We start from the raw sequence: 24516 nt of genomic DNA, 5'->3' as shown, positions 1-24516 counted from the left end.
AATGAAACAACCTAAAGTATTGAGGAATCCGTCTAAAAAAATCCTATGAAAGGATTGCAATGTCACTCTTAATGACTTATTTTTTTTCCATAGAGATTACAAAAAATCTGATATTCATAATCATATGACATAATATTGCAATATTTCAAGCTTAATCGATCATTTAGAAAATATTATATTACTTACAATATGTATGGCAAATATCACAACCAGGACTTTCCCTTTAAGTACATACAATACAGAATCTACTTCATATGCAGTTTGAAACAAATGTTTGAAATGGAAATGTAACTTCACACTTAATACTGAACATTCAGGTTTGACAATACAGCTGCTGATGCTGCAAACTACTTTGCATGTAAGTTTCATCTTCAGGCAACATACACCATGCTACGCGGTAGCTCTGGACAGATCTGTTTGACTTTGCTTTAATAGTCATAATGGCTATTCTTATTAGCATAAAAATGAAGAGAAAACTAGTTGAATTTTTCCAAGACAAAAAACCATCAGGAAAACAAATTGGGTGCATCTTTAATAGTTTTTGAATTAAAAAAGAACAATTTTAACATGCAACCTCCGGCGGCAAAACTTTGGAGGTAAAAATTCAAAATGTTGAAATCCCGCTCAGCGCTATGATCAAAGCTGGCATGTGACTGTGCATGGAATGATGGAATGAGGTTGGGGGTGGGGGTGGGGGGGGGGGATACTGCAGTGATGTAGCTGTTTGAGAGCTTTAAAGGCAGTGGACACTATTGGTAATTACTCAAAATATTTATTAGCATAAAACCTTACTTGGTAACGAGTAATGGGGAGAGGTTGGTAGTATAAAACATTGTAAGAAACGGCTCCCTCTGAAGTGCCATAGTTTTCGAGAAAGAAGTAATTTTCCATGAATTTGATTTCGAGACCTCAGATTTAGAACTTGAGGTCTCGAAATCAACCATCTAAATGCACACAACTTTGTGTGCCAAGGGTGTTTTTTCTTTCATTATTATCTTGCAAGTTCGATGACCGATTGAGCTCAAATTTTCACAGGTTTGTTATTTTATGCACATGTTGAGATACACCAACTGTGAAGGCTAGTCTTTGCCAATTACCAATAATGTCCACTGCCTTTAATCCCATGTAGTCACATCCCTTCTTTGATCATGACGACCCAGCACTTTAGAGGGCTTTCTCGTTAATAATTGTTTGTATTCTTTAACAAAAATTCGCACTTTTTAGAGTTAATTGATTCAGTCATCTGATTTTTAATTAGGCATTTAATAATACTTCATTCTGCCATCTATTTAGTGCAACAAAAATAACAGTGTACATTGGTTTTAAATGTGTTTTTTGTTTTTTCCCTCCCCCTCCTTTGATTTGTTTTTGATGCATTCATGGCAGTTTAAAAAAAAATCTAAAGAAGAAAACACAATATTCAACAGAAATCTGTATTTGCCCTAAAAGTTAGCATGGTACTGAAAACCCCCACACATTTTTAACATCCAAATAGATTGACTTTCAAAGATTAAATTTCAAGATTAACTTTAAAACAAGCAATCTTGTCCTTTTTAATTTTGAACACAGTGTTGCAATTAATGGAATTGCATTTGGGATTTAAAAGAACATTAAAGGAACATTACAGAATTGGTTTTTGCTAACAAAACAGTTGCTGACAGTGTAAGCACTTTATGTAACCACCATATACATAAACTGACAAACCTGTAAAAGTTTTAGATCGATTGGCCATCTGGGTCACGAGAGAATAGTGAATAACAGATCACAAATTTTGCATGACATGATGCCAAAGTAAACACTAAACGCGAAGTTAGATTATTTATTTCTCATTAAATATGACATTTCAGACAGAAATATTTCAAGGGATGTTTTCTACTATCATTAGACCATGTAACTTTTATGAAAATCTGTGATCTTCACGATTTTTGTTTCATACCAGTTCTGTAACGTTCCTTTAAATAATTATTCTTTGCTAACAAAACAGTTTTTTTCTCATCAAATATGACATTTCAGACAAAACTAAAATCTAGGTTTATTTGTTCATTAAATAGACGAGGAAAAAAAGCTTATAGCAAAATTTAGGTTAACAATGTAAGAATTTGTCAAAATAAATCATGTTTCAGACTTTAATCACATTGTATAAATGTTTCCCTTCTGTTCATGTGATTTCACTATTTCTCATGATATACAAACTTGTTTTTTGAATTTAAGCTGTTTTGTTATTTTTTGTGTTTCAAAAATGGCCCATTTTAAGTGACATAAATTAATTTGAAGATATATGGAAATAAATTGCCATCAATATAGTTTCTTGCTTCCCTTGCTACGAAATGATGTGTCACATTTTATCAAATTATTGCTATTTGTGCTTTATTTTTTTTTTTGGGGGGGGTATAATAAATGAAACAAAAATACGAAAAGCAAATAAATGTAAAGATATTTAAAAGGTATTAGCACGTGATATAAAGACCGGCTCTGTGAATGAACGGCCCATAAACAAACATATGCACAATGCTCCTGTCTTGCTTGGATTTTACGAATCCACGGTTGCTTTTTATCTTTGTGCGTATTGTTGGGGTTTTGTTTGTGTTTTTCTTTGCAAGGACATGCAGGAGGGCCAATTTCAAAGTGATGGTTAACAGTAAGCACTTTTTCATGCAAACTATAGCTGAACACTTTGCGTATTAAAATATACCTCACAGGTTAGAAATAGGCGGCCAGCTTGCGCATTCACCATGGATTTTCATAAAGTAAACACAGGAAGGTAGCATATTTAATTGGCCGCTAAGATCTATGAAATGTAGCTCATATCCATGTCAATGTTCCTAACTTGAACACCACACTACATAGAAGAGAATTTGAACACTTCATTCTCTCCACAACTTCAACCTATAACAATCTTAAGAACATACATGTTTTCATGGTGTTATGGTGAAACCTAAAGCCTGAAGCCATAAAGTTGACTGATATTGTAACAATACCTTAATTTTCTTGGGAGTGTAAACAAAAATCCCTAAATTACATAGTTTGTTATCATGACTAAAACTAAGAATGATTTTTGCATTGTTACAATTATGAGTTATCCACTGAGAAAATACAGTGACTGGTTCATTTGCAACACATACTTCTATTAGAAATGCCAACAAGTATATTGATTAAGGAGTATTTATAATAAACATTCATAAATACCTCAGACAGTTTCGCTATTCCTATTGGTGGAGAGCGCGTCATGTTTTTTTTTTTTAAACGGTTGATACTGACCAGCTGGACTCTGTTTATAACCGGTTAGTCTTAGTGCAAGACGTTTCTTGTTACGGTCGATGCGGGCGCTGTCAGTGAGTTGGCCGCGCTGTGTGTGAAAGAAAAACGAGAACGTCTTGCACCAAGACTATACGTGCACGAACGAATCCGGAAACTGTCGGAAATAGGCATCTCAGTCATAACAGTGCAACACATGGACATACAGAGCTCAAGCACGTCGGAAAAGGATACGTTTTACACAGTTTCTTACTTTATCACGCCTTTTAACCAAAAAGGCATTTATGAATGGGAATAAAGAGTAGTGACTCGTTCTTAAACGGCCGTTTAAAACCCTGCAGGGTCGTTGCCGTGCAATAAAAACACGGCAACGACACTGCCTGTTTTAATCGGCCGTTAAAGAACTCGTTAGTACCCTTTTATTCCCCAAGTATAGAAAACTAGGAATAAACAAGATAATGTAAGCATTGGAACACAGGAATATTTTAATAAACAGAGGGTGTTTCATGGCAGATACAAAACTGAGCTGTTGGTATTGAATATTGTTTACTTTTCTACATTGTAATTTCAACAATATTAAATCATATATTTTAAAACCAGTCAGCTCATGAGACATTTTATTTGTGTTATTATAATGGTGCAATCTTACTATAATCTCTAAAAATGGTGTCTGCAAGAAGTCCAAGCTTTTTTTTAATGTTTGGTTATGCCACTTACTCTAGGCATACACATAAGGAACTGACGTCCAAATCCAAACCTTGAACCAACTTTTACTTCAAGACTAATCTACAAACAAGGTAACATGTGATTTCATCATTCTTGTTTATATCATCTGTGACAATCACACTGATCCAGACACTGATTGCTATGCCGAAGACTTTACAGTCATATTGGCTGAGAATATACCACCAAATTGGAGGCAAATGAACATTATATCAAAACAAAGTGTGTTTTAGACATGTATGTAAAAATTCATAATAGAAATCTAAAGATTTGTCTCAATGCTTTCCCCTGATGAACTGGATGATGGGCGATTGTTTGACGGAACCAATTCTCTGGAATGTGAGGCTGGTGATATTTTGGAACCTTCAGAATGATATGAGAGATTAGAACTTTGGTGCAGCCTTTTATTATCTTTATTGGTTTGTTTGCTTTCTGTTTCCTTCATACTGACTGTAACCTCTTCCATCTCCACAGAGTCTACTGTCTTTGAGCCTGACTGATCAAGAACTGTCACATCAACTGGGTTGACTGCCATCCCTGTATGTCTGGTTGTGGCAACAGTATCAGTTCCTGAAGTCTCTATTAAATGTAGATGATGTGCAGTTTCATGTCTTTTTTCTACACTCTCGATAGTGACTGTAATTGTTGTTTCTAAATGGTAAAAGAATAAAAGGGTTCAATACTAAGAATATCATATAATATAAATTCTTTAGTGCAACTCAAAAGAATAATAATTGCGTTAAAGGAACACGTTGCCTTGGATCGGACGAGTTGGTCTATAAAAAGCATTTGAAACCGTTTGTTATGAAATGCATATGGTTAGAAAGATGTTTTAAAAGGCCGAGCGGATAACAGCACCAAACTCTGGTGTTTGTGTTCAGCAGAGTGTGGATTTAAAACCCGGTCGTGATACTTGTGTCCCTGAGTAATACACTTTACTTTTATTGTTTCTGTCCACCAAGGGGTAAATGGGTACCTTTGACGGCAGAGATGGTTCTTGTGGTTGGTTTATCTTAATCCGCCACATATTTGGCAGCGCAGGCTGTATACTCCAAAGGGAGGAGAGATGGTTTAAGGAATGAAATGGCCCAGTGATCAGGGTACTAATGTTGGAAGCGCTCTTAAGCATGGGGTATACAGCACTATATATTAAACCAAAGTTAGTAAATAAATAGACAGAGGCTAACACTTGACTCTCACTTCTTTTGCTTTAGACCCTTTGCACAACGAGCAGCGCACTCGCACGCGCCTATCATTTTCGCCATTTTGGGTTATTCCCAAAATTATTGAAATGTTAGACGGGAATTTTTCTGAGGTTCATTCTTTATTGTTTTTACATCCAAAGATCAGCTATCGTCCAATTATCTGCCTCATGGTGCTTTTTTAGAGTATGATGTCCATTTAGTAGGACTGGATAGTTGCTAGTTTATGGGCTTCTAAGTTTTCCTGAGACGTGCATATGCAAGGGGTCTACAGCCTTTAAGAAGAAGTTGTTTCAAAATTTTCCTGTCATGCAAAGGTATCGTATTTCTTAAAAAAACAAAAGCTAATAAACGTTAGTGTACACATTAGGAAATTCCCCTGAAGGCATATTGACAAACTAAGATATCATGCTAGAAAATACTCAGCCGATGTAGATTGCCAAATCATGATGTTTGTCATTTCACATTTTGAAAAAAAAAGGTGAACAACGCTCCTTAGACTTTGGAAAGGTTAGGGTATACACTTTGTTAGGCTGTCGAGCACATGTGCACAAACACTGGTAAGGTGTTCGACCAACAGCAGAAGACCTTTTGTTGTTGTTCTAGTTCAAGAAGTGAAAAGACCAGTAGTATTCACAGTACCAGCAGAGGACAGGGACCAAGAAGGCATGTCTCTGAGTGACTTTGAAGATCCGGTCTTGGTCATCTTGTCCGAGGACATGAACCACCAAGGCACGTCTCAGGAAAACTTAGAAGCCCATAAACTAGCAACTATCCAGTGAACAGGTACTTCAAAGGTATGTCCCGGGCGGGTTTAGGGGTCCGAGCAAAAACCTTTTTGGAGGGCAGGGACCTCAAAGGTATGCCTCATGAAGGGCAAGGATCAGAAAAGGAGGGTGAACGAGCACAAAGCCATGATGTAACAATCTTCTTGTCTGAATCCACTCAGCCATGGCAAATAGTGCATATAGTCACACTACCCAAGAAGAGCAATCTTAATCAGGCCATCAACTACAGATGAATAAGACATATTGTAGTGTAAGCTTGGACGATGTTGCTTTTTTTGTTTAACCTTTCATGTATCGCAATCACAAATATCATAATTTAGTTTTGAAATCCGTTTTTAAAATTGGTTTATTTGTTTGAATCATTCCGAGGCCTGGTTCTTGATAATTTACCTAGACTTTGTCTCGGTAAAATTATCAAGAACCAGGCCTTGTTGGGTTTAAACCACTAGTTGAAAACTTCTTCATACTAGCTAACTTTTGAATTTTTTTAAGAACTATCTAATGTACATTGTTACGCTGATGATACTCAACTTTATCTTTTACGAAACAATGCACTTAACCAGGCATCTGCTCTTTACGCAGAGGAAGCCTGCATAAAATAAGGTGCCAGAATTGATGCTCAGTAATGGTTTGTAGTTAAACATCACCAAAACTGAATTCCCCCCCCCCCCCACAATAGTGTGGTAGGAGTCTATGCACTAATACTTACCCGTAGAACCACTTTATCGCATTTTCCCTAATCGACAGGTTTTATTTGCTAAGAGTTTTACATATACACATAATATCGCCCTCTCTCGTCCCATACTGCCCCGCAGTCTGGCCGCCATGTTATCTTCCTCTTTTCTCGCAACTAAGTCACTCCAGAGGCTCGAGCAGTGGGGAGGAGGGTGGGATGCTCTCCGGGTAAGTATTCGTTTATAGACTCCAACCACACTATTGTGGGGGGGGGGGGGGGCGGGGAGTCTATGAACGAATACTTACCCATAGAGGTAGAACCACTATATCGCAATGGCACCGCTACAGGCGGTGGGTGCAAGAGTACTTGAGTACCTTGTTTGGTAGATACGTGCGCTATATAAGACTTTGATATTACTATTAAGTTCATCATAATGAATATTGGAAAAACAGAGATTGGAAGAGATGGACGAAGAAATTGCTGATCACCCCTACAGGAGAACTGGAGGGAACCACAGTCTTCCTTCTGCACTATTTGTAAAAACGGTATAGTTGGTTGATGAGGGCGACCACAGTTGTGTTGTCGCACCTGATCTGCACGTGGTGCCCCGTCAATGAAGCGTCTGGCGTGATGATGACAGAAGGTCAGCTTTGTCAAAAAGACAAATCCGACGCCACATTTGCCTCCTAAAGCCATCATCGGAGATGGGGATATATAGGCAAGGTATCAGGATCATGTGACCCAACTTGTCCCGCTTCGGTCGGTAGAAAGCTAACAAGTGTAGTTGCAGGGGCCGCATGCGGAGCCTGCAAAACCCTACCAGGTCTACCATGCTGGCCATGAGCCCAAAGAAGCAAAGCCAAGCAAGTGATGTCCTTGTAACGGAATCGCAGGAACTTGTTATGGTCTGGGAGGACCGGTAAATGGAGGAAAATAAGCATCCTGTAGGTCCAGTGATGCAGCCAATAATAAGCAGTGAGTCTAGGACCACTCGCAGTGTACCCATCCTGAAGCATTTTGGTCTGATGAATCTGTTGAGGGGTTTTCGATTCAGACAACGATCGCCAGACAACGGTGCCCTTTTTTGGTGTCAGAAAGAAACTGGACATTAACCCTGTGAGTTCTTGTTATTTGGGTACTATGCGAACAGCGTTCTTTGTGAGGAGGGAACGAATCTTCGAGTGCCTCACGTTTCTCGAGAAGAGAGTGCACTGGTGTCAGGCGGGCAAGTGTCCCCTACAGGGGGGTTGCTAATAAACTCCAAAGCGTAGCCTACACTTATTGGGCACCCACTCGTTGGGGATAAAATCCGCCCAAAATCCGCCCAGGACCCTTGGACCCTTGTCCCTCGGACAGCTGGCGTCGCAAAGCCTCAACCCCGTTTTGAAGGGGCGGTGCTGAGGGATTTGGAATCCTTGTTTTGTCTTTCTAGCCTTAATACGTGCCAGTGGGGCCTTGGGTTTACGAAGGTTGATTTTCTCTGTGGCGTCAAGTCGTTTGGCTTCTGCCTCCATAGCCTCCTGGAACTTGTCGTTGAACAAATCCTTGCCAAGGAGTGAAGGGCAAGGAGGCGTTTACACGCTCCCTCTGTTTGGAGGAAGAGGGCGTCCAAATATTGTTCCGTCTGGTCAGGACTGACATCATTGAGACACGAGTGCACTGGCCTAGGAGGAAGCGAACCCGAACGTCCATGCAATTCAAACCTAATAGTTGAGTCCTCCTCACAGCCACTGACTAAGTATTCAATCAACAGGAGCAGAAACGAGGATGCCCGCGAGATCAATCTTGTGCATAGAGTCTTCTATTGTCTGTGAAGACTCCCTTGGGGGGCGAGGCTGTCCCATCGGCCACCAGCTTGTCCTTGATGGAATCAGAGATAGATGGGACTGAGAATTTTTTTTCAAAGTCTGCCTGAGGGAAATGGTAGTGAGCCGTTTTGCATGATTTTACTGGTTTCCACTTGGTGGCCTCGGCAATAGCTGTCATGTCATCGGCTCAAACTGAGTCGAGGGGCATGGCTGAAAAGGTTGCTGGCCTTGGCTCAACTGGAGCTGTTCGACTCTTGAAGGACTGGCGCGGACAGGGGCTGCATCAGTATCCACCTCAGTCGGAAGGTTGAGCACCCTAATCATGTCCCGTTGGACAAGTCTCAGCTTGGTTTCAAAATTAGAAAGTCTGTGCATATCCACAGTGTCCTCAGACCCAAGAGAATTATCAGAGGAATCCCCTTTTCCAGTGGATCGGCGCGAGTTACCAAGCTCGCCGCCTGTGAATTATCATGTGCAGTAAGGCCCGCCTCGCCACGGGAGCTGCCAGCTGCATACTCGCGGGTGCCCACGCGCGGGCGATTGATCACAGACTCTTGGAACCCAACGCGTGGGCATGAGTCCCTGCGATGCTGCATGTCCGAATGATACTATATGTCCGCGACTTCACCAGACAAGTCACGTAACAAGTCACGTGAGCCGAGTGGAATATGTTCCGCTACGCATAGCGGATTTCCGCGTTTGGCATTCCCCGAGTTTGATTCAGCGAGTCCTCCCGACAGAGGGAGGCTAATACTCGGTGTCGAAGCAGGGACCTGGGAAACCGTCTGCGGGAGGCCAAGTTGGTTTCCACATAGCCATCCATAGACTGGGTAGGGGTAGGCTTGGGCCCCTGGTGCCTCGAAAGGCGGGCCCTGGTGGCTTAATCCTGGTGGAGCAATTGATCCGGACCCAGACATTGCCGCCAGCGATGCTGTGATTGACCTGAATGCTTCCAGTTGGATGGGCCGAGTTGGATTTTCCACACATATGGGTGAGTCACCCGAGGAAGGACAAAAAGATGGCAGTTTCTTTTGTTTCTTCCTCCCCCCAGTGGGTGGTGAATAGGTCACCATGTCTGGACAAGGATAATTAGGTGTTCGGGCCAACAGCCCGGAACACCTCTTATTTTTGTTCCGTTTTTTTTTATTTATTGATACTTCTTCTTCTTCTTCTTCTTCTGTACGTCCCTTGTCCCCTAACAGAAACATCTTTCCAAACATCGTATGAACTTGAAACTTCACACATAGTTAGATATTCATTAGGAGAAGAAACCGTGTGAGTTAATTTTTGAGTTATGAATATTCAAAGTTTATTAATCCAAAAAATCATAACTTTTGATCTACATGAGGGATTCTTACAATCGAAACATCATCGGAATCGTCATTGAAAACTCTGTAAACGCCCCACAGACATGACCCCATTTCGATGTTGTCTTCCGGCTCAAAAAAGAGCTTGAAAATTTCAAAATTCTTGTCTAAAGAACAACGTAAATCCCCATTGGTATGTGCATAAACATTGCACGTAGGCATACACACAACGTGTAGTGTATTAGCGGTGCAGCAGAGTCACGCTCCAGTGATCATCCATAGAGCGCGAAAAAGCTTCATGAAGAATAGTCTTCGTTCAAGGCGGTTAAAACATACATGCCCCTTACTAGCCTTGATCAAGGCGCTACAGCCAGCCGCAATCTGCAAAATCCCAGTCCCCATCACTGAATTCCGCCAGCGCACCCCCATAAATTAATTAACACAGTGCATATAATATGTGTTCAGCGTATGTACACATACGTACTGTACATGTACATGTACCATCTGTATACGGTACACTTACGGTACACGGGCACTTCCTAAGTAGCGCCTTGATGGTTTTGTAACTGCCAAAATTTAGGGCGGAGCTCATTATGCTAATGTATACTAACAACCCGTTCTCATTGGTTGTTGGTTGACCTTAAACTCTCGCTGCGATGTCAATCACAACGTTCTGCAAGCACTCGCACACATGTGCTCGTGGCTGTAGTTGCAATGGCGGCGGGCGAGGGAGAAATCCCTACTATACTAGTAAAACAAAACTGGAAGTCGCTGGAAATCAGTGGTGTATAATTTGCAAAACCACTAAAGAAACTTTCAACAAAATATAACAACCGCGGTTAATGCATCAATCATGGCTTGAGAAATAAAAGGAAGACAATTAGACCATGTCATATGTGTTTGAGAAAGGTTAAAAAAGTATCCAGGTGTCATGGGTTTCCGGCAAGATGGCTACTTGGTAACAATTCTTAGGTGCTGGGCATATGACAGTACAACACACCCCATCCCCTTGAAGCACAAACACAGACCAGATGAGATAAGAAACCCAGCTGTTTATTTTGTCTTACTGTATACATATATATTATTTATTACGTTTCTCGCGGTAAATCAAAGTTGGGGATCGGAAATATGTGTTGTCGAACATACCAGACGGTAGCAGATGGCGTGTGGCTGAACAACAACTACAAGTAAAGTTCAATTTCATAAACTAACTCTTGCCATACTAGTACTACACTACAACGTTACACTTATAGTACAGCAGCTTTCAACTCAGGGACAAATCTACCAGCTACGTTGTAATATAATTATGATGCTAGTCCTCGTGTTATAATGAAACGCAAGACAACGGAAGTTGTTCGAAGTTGTTCAACACCATTACCGACCGGGCGAGTCTTGTCCGGCTCACCCGTCCGGCAGCGCATTCAGACCCCTTTACAATCATAGCTAATAATACACCACGCTCACGACACTGCATGCTATAAAAGCACGTAGTATGTCCATACAGCTAGCGTACGCACACACACATGGACGTGGCATGATTGCTAGCAGTAATACGTCATTCTCAATCGCGCCTGTGATTGGCCAATGTTTAGAATGACACGCCCACATCATGAATACCCTTTTATCGGAATTCCGATAAAGCTTTACAAACCCATCAAGGCTGTTGTTTGAGCCACGTGTGCGAGGTTGAACGTAGAAAGACACGACCGTACTCACGACTATGCTATACTGTTCTCGCTGTACAATGTATGGTAATGTACATTTGTGTATGCACTGCATGCGTGTGCAGCGAACCGGGCCACAGTACGTCAACAGCCTTGATCAAGGCTAGCCCCTTACAGTCTTTTCTACAGTCGTCAATATTTCCTAAGTTCATATTTCCTAAACTACATAAGCTATTTTGACAATCTATACATCATATGAAAGGGCTTTACGTACTTTACAGAAATGGATATGTTGATGAACTTTCGTTGACCTTTTGACCTGTTTAAACCGGAAGTGACTGTGAAATAATTTGAAAGGGCGTTATTTATTGCCTTTTAGGTTGAAATATACATCCTTTGATGCTTCACCATCACAGCATACAAGTCTGACAAAGGTCTGGTTTAAAACAAATATTACCGATGACGTCACCAAACATACACTTTTACTAGAGTAATCATGTTGTTTTGACAGTTTTTGCAATTTGAATAATTTATTACAAATCTTGAGAACAAAGCAAGGTGTAATATTTGTTTTTTAATCCAGGCTTTTACTCCCGGAAACCGAACACCTTGAGTTTGTTCACAAACTCTCAATCTCTAGTTCCTCTTTGGATTTCTTGGGGATCCCATGACCAATCCACAAACCAAGTTTGGAGTTGATACGCTAAGTCCTTTTAAAGTTATTGCTCCGACAAAATTTCTTTTGTTTTAGCCATTATTAGCTCAAATCATTATCTGAGGGGTCCAGAAACAGTAGGCTTCTGGGGGGTCCAATGACCACAAACCAAGTTTGGAGTTAATACGCCAAGTCCTTTTTGATTTATTGCTCGGACAATATTTCTTTTGTTTTAGCCATAATGAGCTTAATATTTATTTGAGGGGGTCCAAAAACAATAGGCTTCTGGAAGATCCTATGACCAATCCACAAACAAAGTTTGGAGTTGATACGCCAAGTCCTTCCTAAGATATCGCTCGGACAAAGATGATGTGCACACACGCACACAGCTACAGCACACCTATATGTTAGAGGACACCTAATGTACTTTTGTTCCTGTATTGAAGCAATCCTTTGTACACAAATAACTAGTGAGGACACCTGAAAACAAAGAACCGACTAGTGAGGACCTATTGTCCATTTTGTTAAAGGTCCTCGGAGGGTAGGCAATACAAACACACACACAAGGAAGGACAAGGCAAACACTATAAGCTCCTTGGGCGCGGGGAACTCTAGGGAACTTCAGAAAAAGAAATAATCTCAAGTAAAAAACACTCACATTTCAAGTTAACTTATCTATGCTAAACAGCATATTCATTATCTATATTTATAAGGAGAATAGGTAAAAAAGAAGTTTATGCACAAGATGATGAAAATAAAAGCTAAAGTACCTTTTTGTCTGCGTATCTTGAATGATGCATTTGTAATAGCAGAGCGTTTGACAACAGGCGATGGTGGTGTAATGGCAACATTTATGCCGACTGGCCCATCATTTGGTCTACCCGATGGATTGGTATCAAGAGAATGCTTGATTGCGTTGGTCACCTGTAACATATTCAAATGCATTTTTCATCAGCAACTTTATAGCAAACAGTGCAGCTGGTCTAAGTTAAATACAAAATACTAAATATTTTACTAGCAAGACCCAACATTCTACATCACCATTCTAATCCTGGGGAAAACGACTTGTTTTCCAGGATACAAAAACAAATTGAATGATTACTGTGAAACTTGGAATGAACAATAATAATAAAGAGTGAATGGGACTACAAAAGTAATAACATGAAACCCCAACAGAACTTATGCATTTCCTGTTAGTTTTATCAGATATAGAAATAGGGTTCTTTTTTATGTGAGACATCTAGAAGACACATAGATCTTACCAATAAAACATCAGCATAATTTTCATAGCTGGCTCTGAAGTGGATGTCATCCACTGCAAGCATACCAGCGGTAGCTTGCCCATTAAACCTGTGCACAGTGAGAGATTCCTTTAGTCAGTCCATTCATAAAAGCATAATGGGTGTACAACCCAAACTATGTTAAAACCCTTCAAACATTATCTGAAGTTGGGCATTGGCGTACATACGTACATGCATCACAATGTTGAGACTATATGTTATGTTATCTCCATATAGACCATGGGATGGGTATTGAAAAGGGGCCTATTTTTGGGGTTTCGTGGTCCCCATCTCCGGATTGCATGAAATTTGACGCACAAGGGTTTTCAATGGTACTGAATCCGAATTTGGTTGTTGCTAAGCTCTTAAACTGCACAGTTCGTGAACAGACCAATTTTTGGGTCATTTAAGGTCAAAAACAGTATTTTTTGATAACGTCTGTATACACTGGGACTATTTACCAATCATTCACGGCAGTGCAAGAACCTTTTCCAAGTGTTTAATGTGAACGATGTAAATTTTCCCCTTTTCTGTCCGATTAACATGCAAAGGCCTACAACAAAAACCCATGATTTTTATTGATTGAACATCAAGTACAATGCCATTTGTTTTTCGTTGCTACGACGTGCGTGTGTTACATTTTTATTATCACGCGCGCGTCTGGGACGCAGACGCACTATTTGTTCGTATTCCACTCGCGCTTGTGTGATAACTTGTAGTTTTGTCGAACGAGCCTGTGAATCGGCATCCTTTTATTCAGGGGTTTGAAGAAATACTCTGTATGTTATAATGGTACAGTGTAGGAACGAAACACGATAATGCTTCGAATGACGTCACCCACATCGCAGGCTTCCGAGGATTTGTAGATAACTATTTGTCGCCGTAATTGTTTCTTTTCGGGATTTGGTGCAGGATTTTCGCAGAGCAACAGCAAGTAATGGATTTTCTGTATTTCATTTCATACCTACATACAAAAATTGCGTGGTCCAAAAGTGGGGACTACGGTTTTGAACAATTCTAGCGATCATCCCATGGTCTAATATGGCTGGGGCCTGTTGACATGATAAGGCTGCCATTTGACCAGCTAAGGGATTAAATCCAAGAACTGAAGAAATGTCAACTGATTCACCAAGAGCAACAAGTTGCAACCTCTCAAACGTATACTTTGATGACCGCAAGACATTAAGTAAAAACAACCAATTCTCTGCGCTTCTAAAAAAATTCCCCAACGTTGAAGTTAGAATTCAAAAAGATCTCACACAAAACAGTGTATTCACTTTTTACATACCCTATCCTAGATCATTTTTTTCTGTGTTCATTTCACATGTATGTATGCTTAAAGGAATGATTCATGTAAATTCACCCGACCCTCACCGCTAAAAATATCAAGTCTCCAGAGTGTAAACTCTTATCGTACCAAACATTAACATTTATATACACTCTTTATCCCTATGGTAATTTTGCAAGGATGCTTGAAAAAAAAGCACCTAACATATAGAAATGCATTGTTTAAAATCCCCCCCCCCCCCACAGAAGTGTGGATGGGGTCTACGAACGAATACCGGTAGAGTCGAATTACTAATTTTGCCATAAAGTTTATGGTGCAGTAAACAGTTTGTATATATAGAATGTTGATATTACTCCTTTGTGTTTAACAATCATTGAGTCTCTTTTATTTCTTTTCTCTTTTTTCCTCTATTGCTCAGAAGCCCAGGTGTGTGCTTTGTGTCTACTTCACCCTACTTACCGGTAGAGTCGAATTACTAATTTGCATATTCCCTATGCCGCGAGGCAATAATGCTAAGACTTTCACACACACACACAATAGCGCCCTCCAGCGTCCTACCCACAACGCCCCGCGACATGCCTGCCATGAAGTCGTCCTCTTTTCGATGAGCCCTACTAAATGTAAGCACCCAAGGACCGAGTATGTGGGGAAGGAGGGAGGGATACTCTACCGGTAAGTGTTCGTTCGTAGACCCCATCCACACTTCTTTGGGGAAGAGTCTACTTCACTCTACTTACCAGTAGAGTCAAATTACTAATTTGCATAGACTCGCACCGAGGAAAGGCAGTGGGTATACGCGGTGCTACTGCATGTCTTAAGGGGGCGTAGGACCCCGGCGCACTCAAAAATTCAGAGAATGCTTCGCGATCGCTAGGCCCGACAGTGGTCCATGCCCAAATGGACAGGGGGTGTCGTCCCCACGGGTGAACAAAACATTAAGTATTGTTCGCACTGTAATACCGTGGAAAACTCACCTAAACACGTGACTGACGAGGTGGAGCTTGTTCTGGCTTCGCAGCTTGGCAGGCCGCCTGTACATGTAACACCGCTCTACCCGCTCTCCCATCCACCTGCAGAACGCCCTTCAGGTAGCAGTCGGAGAACGTGGACGGGCTCTTCCAGAAGGCCGCCCTTGTTATGTCATTCATGGAGACACCTTTAAAGAAAGCCCATGAGGCCGACACTCCCCGTACTTCGTGGGCATGAACCGGACCATCGGTCGCTGGCCATCCGCCCGGCACCAGACGGATGGCTGTAACTATCTAACGCGCGATCGTATCGCGGGATGCTGGTCGGAACGAACAGCTGTTCATGGCCGGTTCGGATTTACTTTGTGCGGTCGATGTACCACTTTAATGCCCGTACCGGGCACCAAAGTTTGTCGGCCACAACCACCGGAAAGGCTTTAAGGTCGGGGACAAAGATGTCTGGGGGTTCGAAACCCCGCCATAGGAATCAGGCGGGCTCCTCCTGGTTCCCACCGGTATGTCCTGCTGCCACTGTAAGGGAGTGGAGTTCACTACGTCGGCGAGATGTAGCGACCGCCACCAAAAAGGCCACTTTGACCGTTAAGTGCAGCAATGTGGCTCCACTCAGCGGTTCGAAAGGAGGTTTGGTTAATGCTGACAGTACGCTAAAGAAGTCCCAGGATGGGACCAGTTTGTGCACAGGGGGACGGGTGACAAACATACCCTTAGTCAGCTGCCTGATCGCCCGAATATCCGAAACCGTCGAACCGTCGGCAAATCCCCCGTGGACCGCTGCAATGGCCGATAGGCAATTCTATGTGGCCGTCGCCAGCCCGCTATCAAAAAGATATAGGAGGAAATCCCCGACTTCCTCTACAGAAGTATCAGCAGGATGTATAGCTCTCCGCCTACACCATTTAAAGAAATGGTGTAGTCAGCAGTCATATACTCTTCGAGTTGAGGCCCTCCGGGACTGGGCGGCAACTTCCGCAGCCCGTCTCGAAAGGCCCGCTGCTCTGAGGAATATCGTGACAGCGCCCAGCACATCAGGTGCAGATCCCCCGGAGCCGGATGAACCACTGCGGATCCGGGCTGGTACATGAGGTCCGGTCGTTGCGGGAGAACCACTGGCCCGTGCACCAGGAGCCTGATCAGCCGAGGGAACCTGGGCCAAAAAGGGGCGATCAAGAGAACTTTGCAGTGATCCTGCTCGATCTTTGTCAGCACCCGTGGAATGAGGGAGATGGGCAGGTAGGCGTATGCTAACAGCCCCTCCCATCGCATAGTCAGAGCGTTGATCCGCCATGCCCCGGAGTCGGGAACCCTGGCGCAGTAGATCGGCAGTTGATTGTTCGTCCAAGAGGCGAACAAATCCACATGAGGCCGGTCGATTAGCAGGAAGAGCGACTGGGCCACACAGGGGCGGAGGGACCACTCTGTCGGGACGATCCAGCCCCGGGAAAGAGCGTCGGCCGTGACCTTCTCCTTCCCTGGATTGTACACCGTCGACAGGGCGATCCCCTGCTGAATGCACCAGTGGATTAGGTCCCACGCTAGTGCACACAGCCGGGCCGACCGGGTGCCCCCCTGGTGATTGATATACACTACCAAAATAGCATTGTCGGAGCGCACCAGGACGGCCTGCCCCACTAACTGTGCCCAGAAGTGCTAGAGGGCATTTCGGACCGCCAGCATTTCCAGGTCGTTGATGTGGGTCGAGTTTGGAGGAGGTTGACCCCCTGTCCGCGGTCAGTTTGTCTGATGCGGAGTCCGGCAGGACAGGGGTTGAAAAATATTTATTAAAATCCCCGGCGGGGAACCGATAAATCAGCCCGCTTGGGGTAAGCAATCTAAGAAGAAGCTGACATAATGCCCTCGATGCGATCAGTACATACGCGGTCGAATGGCATAGCCGGGAAAATATTCCCGCTCCTCGGAGCAGGGCCTGTCCTCCTCTTAAACAATCGCCGCTCAACGGGGGAGTCGTCCGTTTTCTCGGCGGGAAGGTCCAGAACATGGGCCATGTCCCTCTGGACAAGGCACAGTTCAGTCTCGGCAATTGAGAGCCGTTGAGCAGAGAGCCGGTCAGACACACTCAGTGACTGTTCATCCAACATCAGGACTGTGCCTAAGGCGTGTTGCTCTACATCCCGATCGGAGACAAAGGACCCCAAAGGGTGTATGCTGATCCACGTGTGGGATTGTGCTGGTGCACCCAGGCGTGACCGCACACCACTCTGTTCCACAACACCCCATGCAACGTCCTGTGCGGTGGTTGTGGGACGGTGGCTGGAAGGGGAGGCCGGTGTCCGGCTGAATGTGTACGGCAGGCCGCCCCGACCTGAGTGCACCCAGCCATGACCGAAGTGGTCGGGCTGGGTGTACGGCCCTTGGACTTCACGCCGGACAGATATTGAGGCCCCTAAAGTCTGGAATGCCGTCGGGAATTCATCCCGGGATAGCGGTTTGCTACCCCGAAGACGTTTCCTATGGGTGTCAGGCGAAGACTTGTCAGATGACTGCAAATGACGGTCCTTTCTGGGCTTCTGCCTCTTGTTCGGTACCCGGTCTCGGGACGAATCCGAGGCCCTCTCAGAGGAAGCCTGAGTTACAGGAACACCTCAGCAATAGGTGAAACCCGAAGACGAGGGCGGGCCCTGTGAGTGGGGTATTCCGGGGGAATCCCAGGTACCCGACTCTGCACCATTAATCCTCTTCCCCATGGCTAGCACCCCACAGCCTATGGCATGGGCGGGTGCCGAAGAGTCCTTACCCACTCGCGGCAAAGAGAAAAGGGGACGACTCTGCGGCAGGCATGTTGCGGGGCGTTGTGGGTAGGACGGTGGAGGGCGCTATTGTGTGTGTGTGAAAGTCTTAGCATTATTGCTTCGCGGCATAGGGAATATGCAAATTAGTAATTCGACTCTACCGGTAAGTAGAGTGAAGTAGACACAAAGCACACACCTGGGCTTCTGAGCAATAGAGGAAACAAATAGAAAAGAAATAAAAGAGACTCAATGATTGTTAAACACAAAGGAGTAATATCAACTATCTATATATACAAACTGTTTACTGCACCATAAACTACTCAGTATTGTATAATGTCATGTTGACATTATGTAGGTTGATGACAAAAATAAATAAATAAATCTCCTGATGATGGCTAAAGCTAGCCCTATATAGGACTCTTCCTCTGTACACAGATACAGAGTCCTAACTATTAAGGCCCGTTTCTGGGGCGGAAAAATTTCAAAGCTTCATAACTCAAATCTTACCTGCAACAAGCCACTAATTTCAACAGATTCACATTCCATGGCTGCATACATTTTTCTGCGGTGGGTTTTGGTCATCATATTATTTCTCACAAATCCGTCATTTTTGTGAAATAATGCAGCTCCCAACATAAAAAAATTCCCGTTTTTTATCGTTTTCTCACAGTGTTGTCTGTTGCCGTGTGTACGCGTATACATTCGCGTGCAAGACGCATGATGCAAGACCCATGAATTCTTGGTCACCGTATCTTGACTGCACAGCGTTAACACGCAAACGCAGCACAAGATTTGCGCGCCGTGTATCTTGCGTACACACGGCAGACTGTGAGAGTACGAACAAAAATGGGAATTCCTTAACGTTGGACGCTGCATTGTTTCATGAAAATTACGGATTTGTGAAGAATAACTGCGATCAAAACCCACCGCAGAAAAATGTATGCTGCCATAGAATGTGAATCTGTTGAAACTAGTGCTTTCTTGCAGGTAAGATTTGAGTTATGAAGCTTTTACAAATTTTCCGCCCCAGAAATGGGCCCTGATATCCAGGACGTCACTGTACTATAATACGAAAGTGTAAGGCCGCCAGGGCTAGGCTAAAGCATAGAGCAAGGAAGAGAAGGAGTTACAACTAGTCATCTTCAAAGGTTCAGGCATGTGAGTAACTATCCATGAAAAAAGAGGAAAAGAGAAAACCAGGCAAGAAAAAAAGAGGAAAATATAATATTCCTATACTTTTGTACACAGAAAGTGAAGAAAAAAAGAGGAAACTCAAAATCCAAAAAGAGGAAATCAGCTGAAAAGAGGAAGTCTCACATGCCTGAAGGTTCCATGTGTGTTACCGCGGGCGTATAACGACCAGCGCTAATCGGCAGAAACATCTGGGGGCGCATTTCCTAACGAGTGAAGTATAATTGAACTAGGTATTATATGTCTGTGGTTACGCCACAGAAAAAAGAAGAAAAAAATTGCAGTGCGTTCAAGCGTCCTTTTCAACCAAACGGCATACGGCAAGGATGATTTTAGCAACATTTCAGTGATTTTGGCAAACAAAAGTGCAATTGAAATTACCTGTTTGTAATATTCTTATAAAACAAACACAAAAACAGTTGAATAATTACGGCTCTCTCAATCTTCTTAACCAAAAATATCCTACGCATGTATAAAAGTGTAAACAAAAAATCATTTTATATTCCCCTTTTTCAGTTTGTGTCTAATTGTGTCTATTGTTCAAATGCATATCCCCTGTAGGAATAGCGTTTGCAAACAATCTCATTTCGTTTTCAACAGCCGGAGACCACCGACATTCTTTTCATGATAAAACAATCAATACCAAATATTTCATAATTTTCCCGATCAGCAAAACCTAACAAATGTCATAATTCATCACAGGAAAGGCCAATTTGTTTGCTTCAAAATTCAGTCAAAATCTCAAAGTCTACAGTTTCTAGTGTAGCACTGTGCGCATGCAATGTAGGTGACAATGTTTACTGCGCACGCATTGAACTTGTGTGTTGCTACTTTACCACTCCAATAATTATGAATGGAAAAGGATGTGATGCCAGCGACGGCAGCGAAAGGCGGTAACACACATGGGGTAGAAAGAGCTCGCTGCGGTCGGAATGTGTACAGCCTTTTACAGTCGCTGCGGTTCACATCCATAGTGTTTCCACTGGAGGTGGATGCAGCACTAATCGGATTAATTTGAGCTTCGGGGATTGAGACTGGAGTTGTAACTACTTCTGTTCCTTGCTCTATGGCTAAAGCAAGTTTGTGTCAAAATTTGGACAAGCTTGCTTAAGTCATCATCAAGAGATTGATTTTTTTTAAAGATTTTTTTTTACTAAAAGTCCCCACTAAAGCGAAGGTACATGTAATAGTCCCTGGCCGATTTCCTACATGTACACATGTGCTTTCCGCCCCGGTAGTAGTTAAAAGAAAGGACAGTTCTTTTCAGAACTGAGAAGGCTATTCTGAAAAATATACTCCCCGGTAGAAGAATACAAAGCAAGACAAGTTCTCATAAAAACACAATATACCCAGCAAGGTAGATACACCTTAGTGTTATTATAAACCATATACCTACATGTTGTCACAGCCCAAAGTTGTCACAGCCCAAATGGTGTATCAATTGTCAAAGCTTGAAAATGTCAAGTGAAGTATGACAATTGAATCTGTCTCTCAAGGGCGCTTTTATTATCATTATGACAAAGAAACCATCTGAAAATTCTTGATTAATTTTCTTGTACAAGCAATTCAGGTCGCAAACTGCTCTTTTCTGTTCCAACTTCCTTCCAGTTTTGACTGAATGTAAGGGCTCGGGTCATGCATGTGTGAGCATGAAATGTGACAAGCTTCTTTGATTTGATATAAGTTGACACGTGATGACATCCTGATGATATATGTATCATCTGTTTCAAAAGTCTTTATCTTCAAAATGGTGCATGACTTGCCTTGAGAGGACATTGTCAAGTATGATACTTTCATACAAAAATCTTGCAGGTCTATTCTGATTTATACACACGCATTTAAAACATTGCAAACATTTAGACTAACAAAAGCAAATAAGAGCTTGCTTCTACATGAAGGATTATTAAGGCCCAGTCTAACCATTTTACTAATAATACTTCATTAAAAACTCACATGACAAAGTAGATACCAGTGAGCATTTCCAACAGAAATAGCGAGTCTAAAGGAATTCTAGGAGTCTTGTGAGTGTTGAGGTTAAGTTTTCTTTGATGGTCTCTTTCAGCTGACTTAAGGTTTCCTTGTTCTTGCACCTCTGAGAAGCCACAAAGAGCCAATCTGACAAGAAAAGTAGTTATTAGTACAGAAATATTTAAGACTAGATTAGTTCAACAAGCACGGTAATAGTTATACATTTACAACTGCTGTACTAGGGGCATGTTAATAAATTAATTGAAATAGGAAATTATGACCATTTTTAAGTTTGTTTCCATTTGCCTGTCTGTTCCATGTTGGTAGCATAAATGTGCATAAACAAACTTTTTTAAATTCACAAATTTTGTTGAAATGAAAAAATATGACTGTCATGCTATAAAAGAATTAAAACATCCTTGAATATGTACAAAATAAGGCGTACCCCCAATAAAGATTGAGCTGTTTAAGACCGACTTGCTTCGCATGTTAGGCGCATAAGGTCATTTACCCCAATTAATTAACGTGGAATGTAATAAATACCAATTAGTACAAATGTGCAAATTATTTGTACGCACGTGTATACACAACCAAACGCTCTTTTTTTTTTTTTGGGGGGGGGAATGTACAAACTTCAAACATTAATTTACCTAAGAAAAAGATTGCCACGGATTTTCTTTTTAAAAAGTCACCTATTACAAAAGGGCATTTTATGAATGGGAATAAAAGAGTAGTGACTCATTCCAAAACATTTAAAAACTTGTCTTTGTCGAATTATCTGCTGTGATCCTCACCACGGTTATTGCATGTGTTAATAATTTTAAAAATAAATAAATAAAATTTTAAACCATAATTTGGGGTTTAAAAAAGTAAAATTCAATAGAGTGGGATTTAAACAAACCACCCGCAGTTTAAAACATGCTGCACTCTACCAACTGAACTACATGTATCGAACCCATGTTGGTTGCGTTTAACCCCTTTGGTGCACAGATTGATTTTGTTTTAAGCAACAACAACAAAATGTTCAACCGCGTTTTTCTCAAAATATTTCAATAATAGCACCCCTGTTGACATCACACCAAACAGAAACCCCATGTGGGCAGTCTTTAACCCTTTAGCCCGCATAAAGCCCGGAGGGGCCCTGCGTATGACCACGCATACTGCCCGCACGCGCCCGCACAGTTTGACATGGTGTAATTTGAGTTATACACATGCGATTATAACGCAGCAAACAGCCGTAGATAGAGCGCGATCTCAAGATGAAAACAAAAAAGATGTCTAAAAATAGCACATGGTCCACATAAGAAAAAATGACGTACGGTTCAAAGGTCGAAAGTCATTTCACAATCAAACAACGCATGTATGAGTGGGTGCTTTTTCTCTGTGTGGAGCCAAACGTTTTCTCTGTGTAGCTGGACCGTATAGGGGATGTACCACGTACTACGCGCGCATGTACACAGTAATGACAGTCTCCAGCTTGTTTCGCGTCAAACTTTCTGGTGTTTTTACACACGGAATACCGCGATTTGAAAGGATTTTACAAAAGATTTAAGGTACAGAAGGTATCTTTTGATAATAGAGGCATTCATTTTCATTTCTCAAGGTATGTTGTGATTATTTTCAACCACTTTTCATAGCTTTGTTTTCCTGTTGGACGACAATAAACTTGAGAAAACTTGTGTGCACAACTTTCCACGTAAACAAACCTTCACTTGATACGCAAACAATGTTTTCAATTTTTTGTTGATCTCTCTTATGTTTCCAACCTGAAATCTTGAACTTTGTGAGACAAACAAAGCAAACTACATGTATGTTGGCGAACTTTAAGGGAGACCATACATAGTGTAGATAGCTTAGTTGGTAACCCTATGTTGGCGAACTTTAAGGGAGACCATACATAGTGTACATCGCTTAGTTGGTAACCCTATGTTGGCGTACTTTGAGGGAGACCATACATAGTGTAGATAGCTTAGTTGGTAACCCTATGTTGGCGAACTTTAAGGGAGACCATTCATAGTGTAGATAGCTTAGTTGGTAACCCTATGTTGGCAAACTTTAAGACAGACCATACATAAGTACATCGCTTAGTTGGTAACCCTATGTTGGCGAACTTTAAGGGAGACCATACATAGTGTACATCGCTTAGTTGGTAACCCTATGTTGGCGAACTTTAAGGGAGACCATACATAGTGTAGATCGCTTAGTTGGTAACCCTATGTTGGCAAACTTTAAGACAGACCATACATAAGTACATCGCTTAGTTGGTAACCCTATGTTGGCGAACTTTAAGGGAGACCATACATAGTGTACATCGCTTAGTTGGTAACCCTATGTTGGCGAACTTTAAGGGAGACCATACATAGTGTACATCGCTTAGTTGGTAACCCTATGTTGGCGTACTTTAAGGGAGACCATTCATAGTGTAGATAGCTTAGTTGGTAACCCTATGTTGGCGTACTTTGAGGGAGACCATACATAGTGTAGATAGCTTAGTTGGTAACCCTATGTTGGCGAACTTTAAGGGAGACCATACATAGTGTACATCGCTTAGTTGGTAACCCTATGTTGGCGTACTTTAAGGGAGACCATTCATAGTGTAGATAGCTTAGTTGGTAACCCTATGTTGGCGAACTTTAAGGGAGACCATACATAGTGTAGATAGCTTAGTTGGTAACCCTATGTTGGCAAACTTTAAGGGAGACCATACATAGTGTACATCGCTTAGTTGGTAACCCTATGTTGGCGTACTTTAAGGGAGACCATTCATAGTGTAGATAGCTTAGTTGGTAACCCTATGTTGGCAAACTTTAAGACAGACCATACATAAGTACATCGCTTAGTTGGTAACCCTATGTTGGCGAACTTTAAGGGAGACCATACATAGTGTACATCGCTTAGTTGGTAACCCTATGTTGGCGTACTTTGAGGGAGACCATACATAGTGTACATCGCTTAGTTGGTAACCCTATGTTGGC

The 24516-nt window shown here is 42.1% G+C and overlaps 1 protein-coding gene across 3 annotated transcripts in view; it reads right to left on the bottom strand.

Annotated features, from left to right (window-relative positions):
• Positions 1 to 4240: 4240 nt before the first annotated feature.
• LOC139939773 (hyccin-like) overlaps positions 4241 to 24516 on the bottom strand; it is a 157741-nt gene continuing 137465 nt past the window's right edge. For all 3 annotated transcript variants that reach the window (XM_071935886.1, XM_071935887.1, XM_071935888.1), the window contains 4 exons: positions 21527 to 21688; positions 13341 to 13428; positions 12849 to 13002; positions 4241 to 4629 (listed from right to left, as the gene is read on the bottom strand). In XM_071935886.1, coding sequence (XP_071791987.1) covers positions 4241 to 4629; positions 12849 to 13002; positions 13341 to 13428; positions 21527 to 21688 — 793 coding nt within the window. The remainder of the gene's footprint in view (positions 4630 to 12848; positions 13003 to 13340; positions 13429 to 21526; positions 21689 to 24516) is intronic.

The sequence above is a fragment of the Asterias amurensis genome, chromosome 7 (assembly GCF_032118995.1).
Source record: "Asterias amurensis chromosome 7, ASM3211899v1".
Taxonomy (NCBI): domain Eukaryota; kingdom Metazoa; phylum Echinodermata; class Asteroidea; order Forcipulatida; family Asteriidae; genus Asterias; species Asterias amurensis.
Note: the sequence above shows the minus strand (reverse complement) of the source record. Positions and strands in the feature narration are given on the sequence as shown.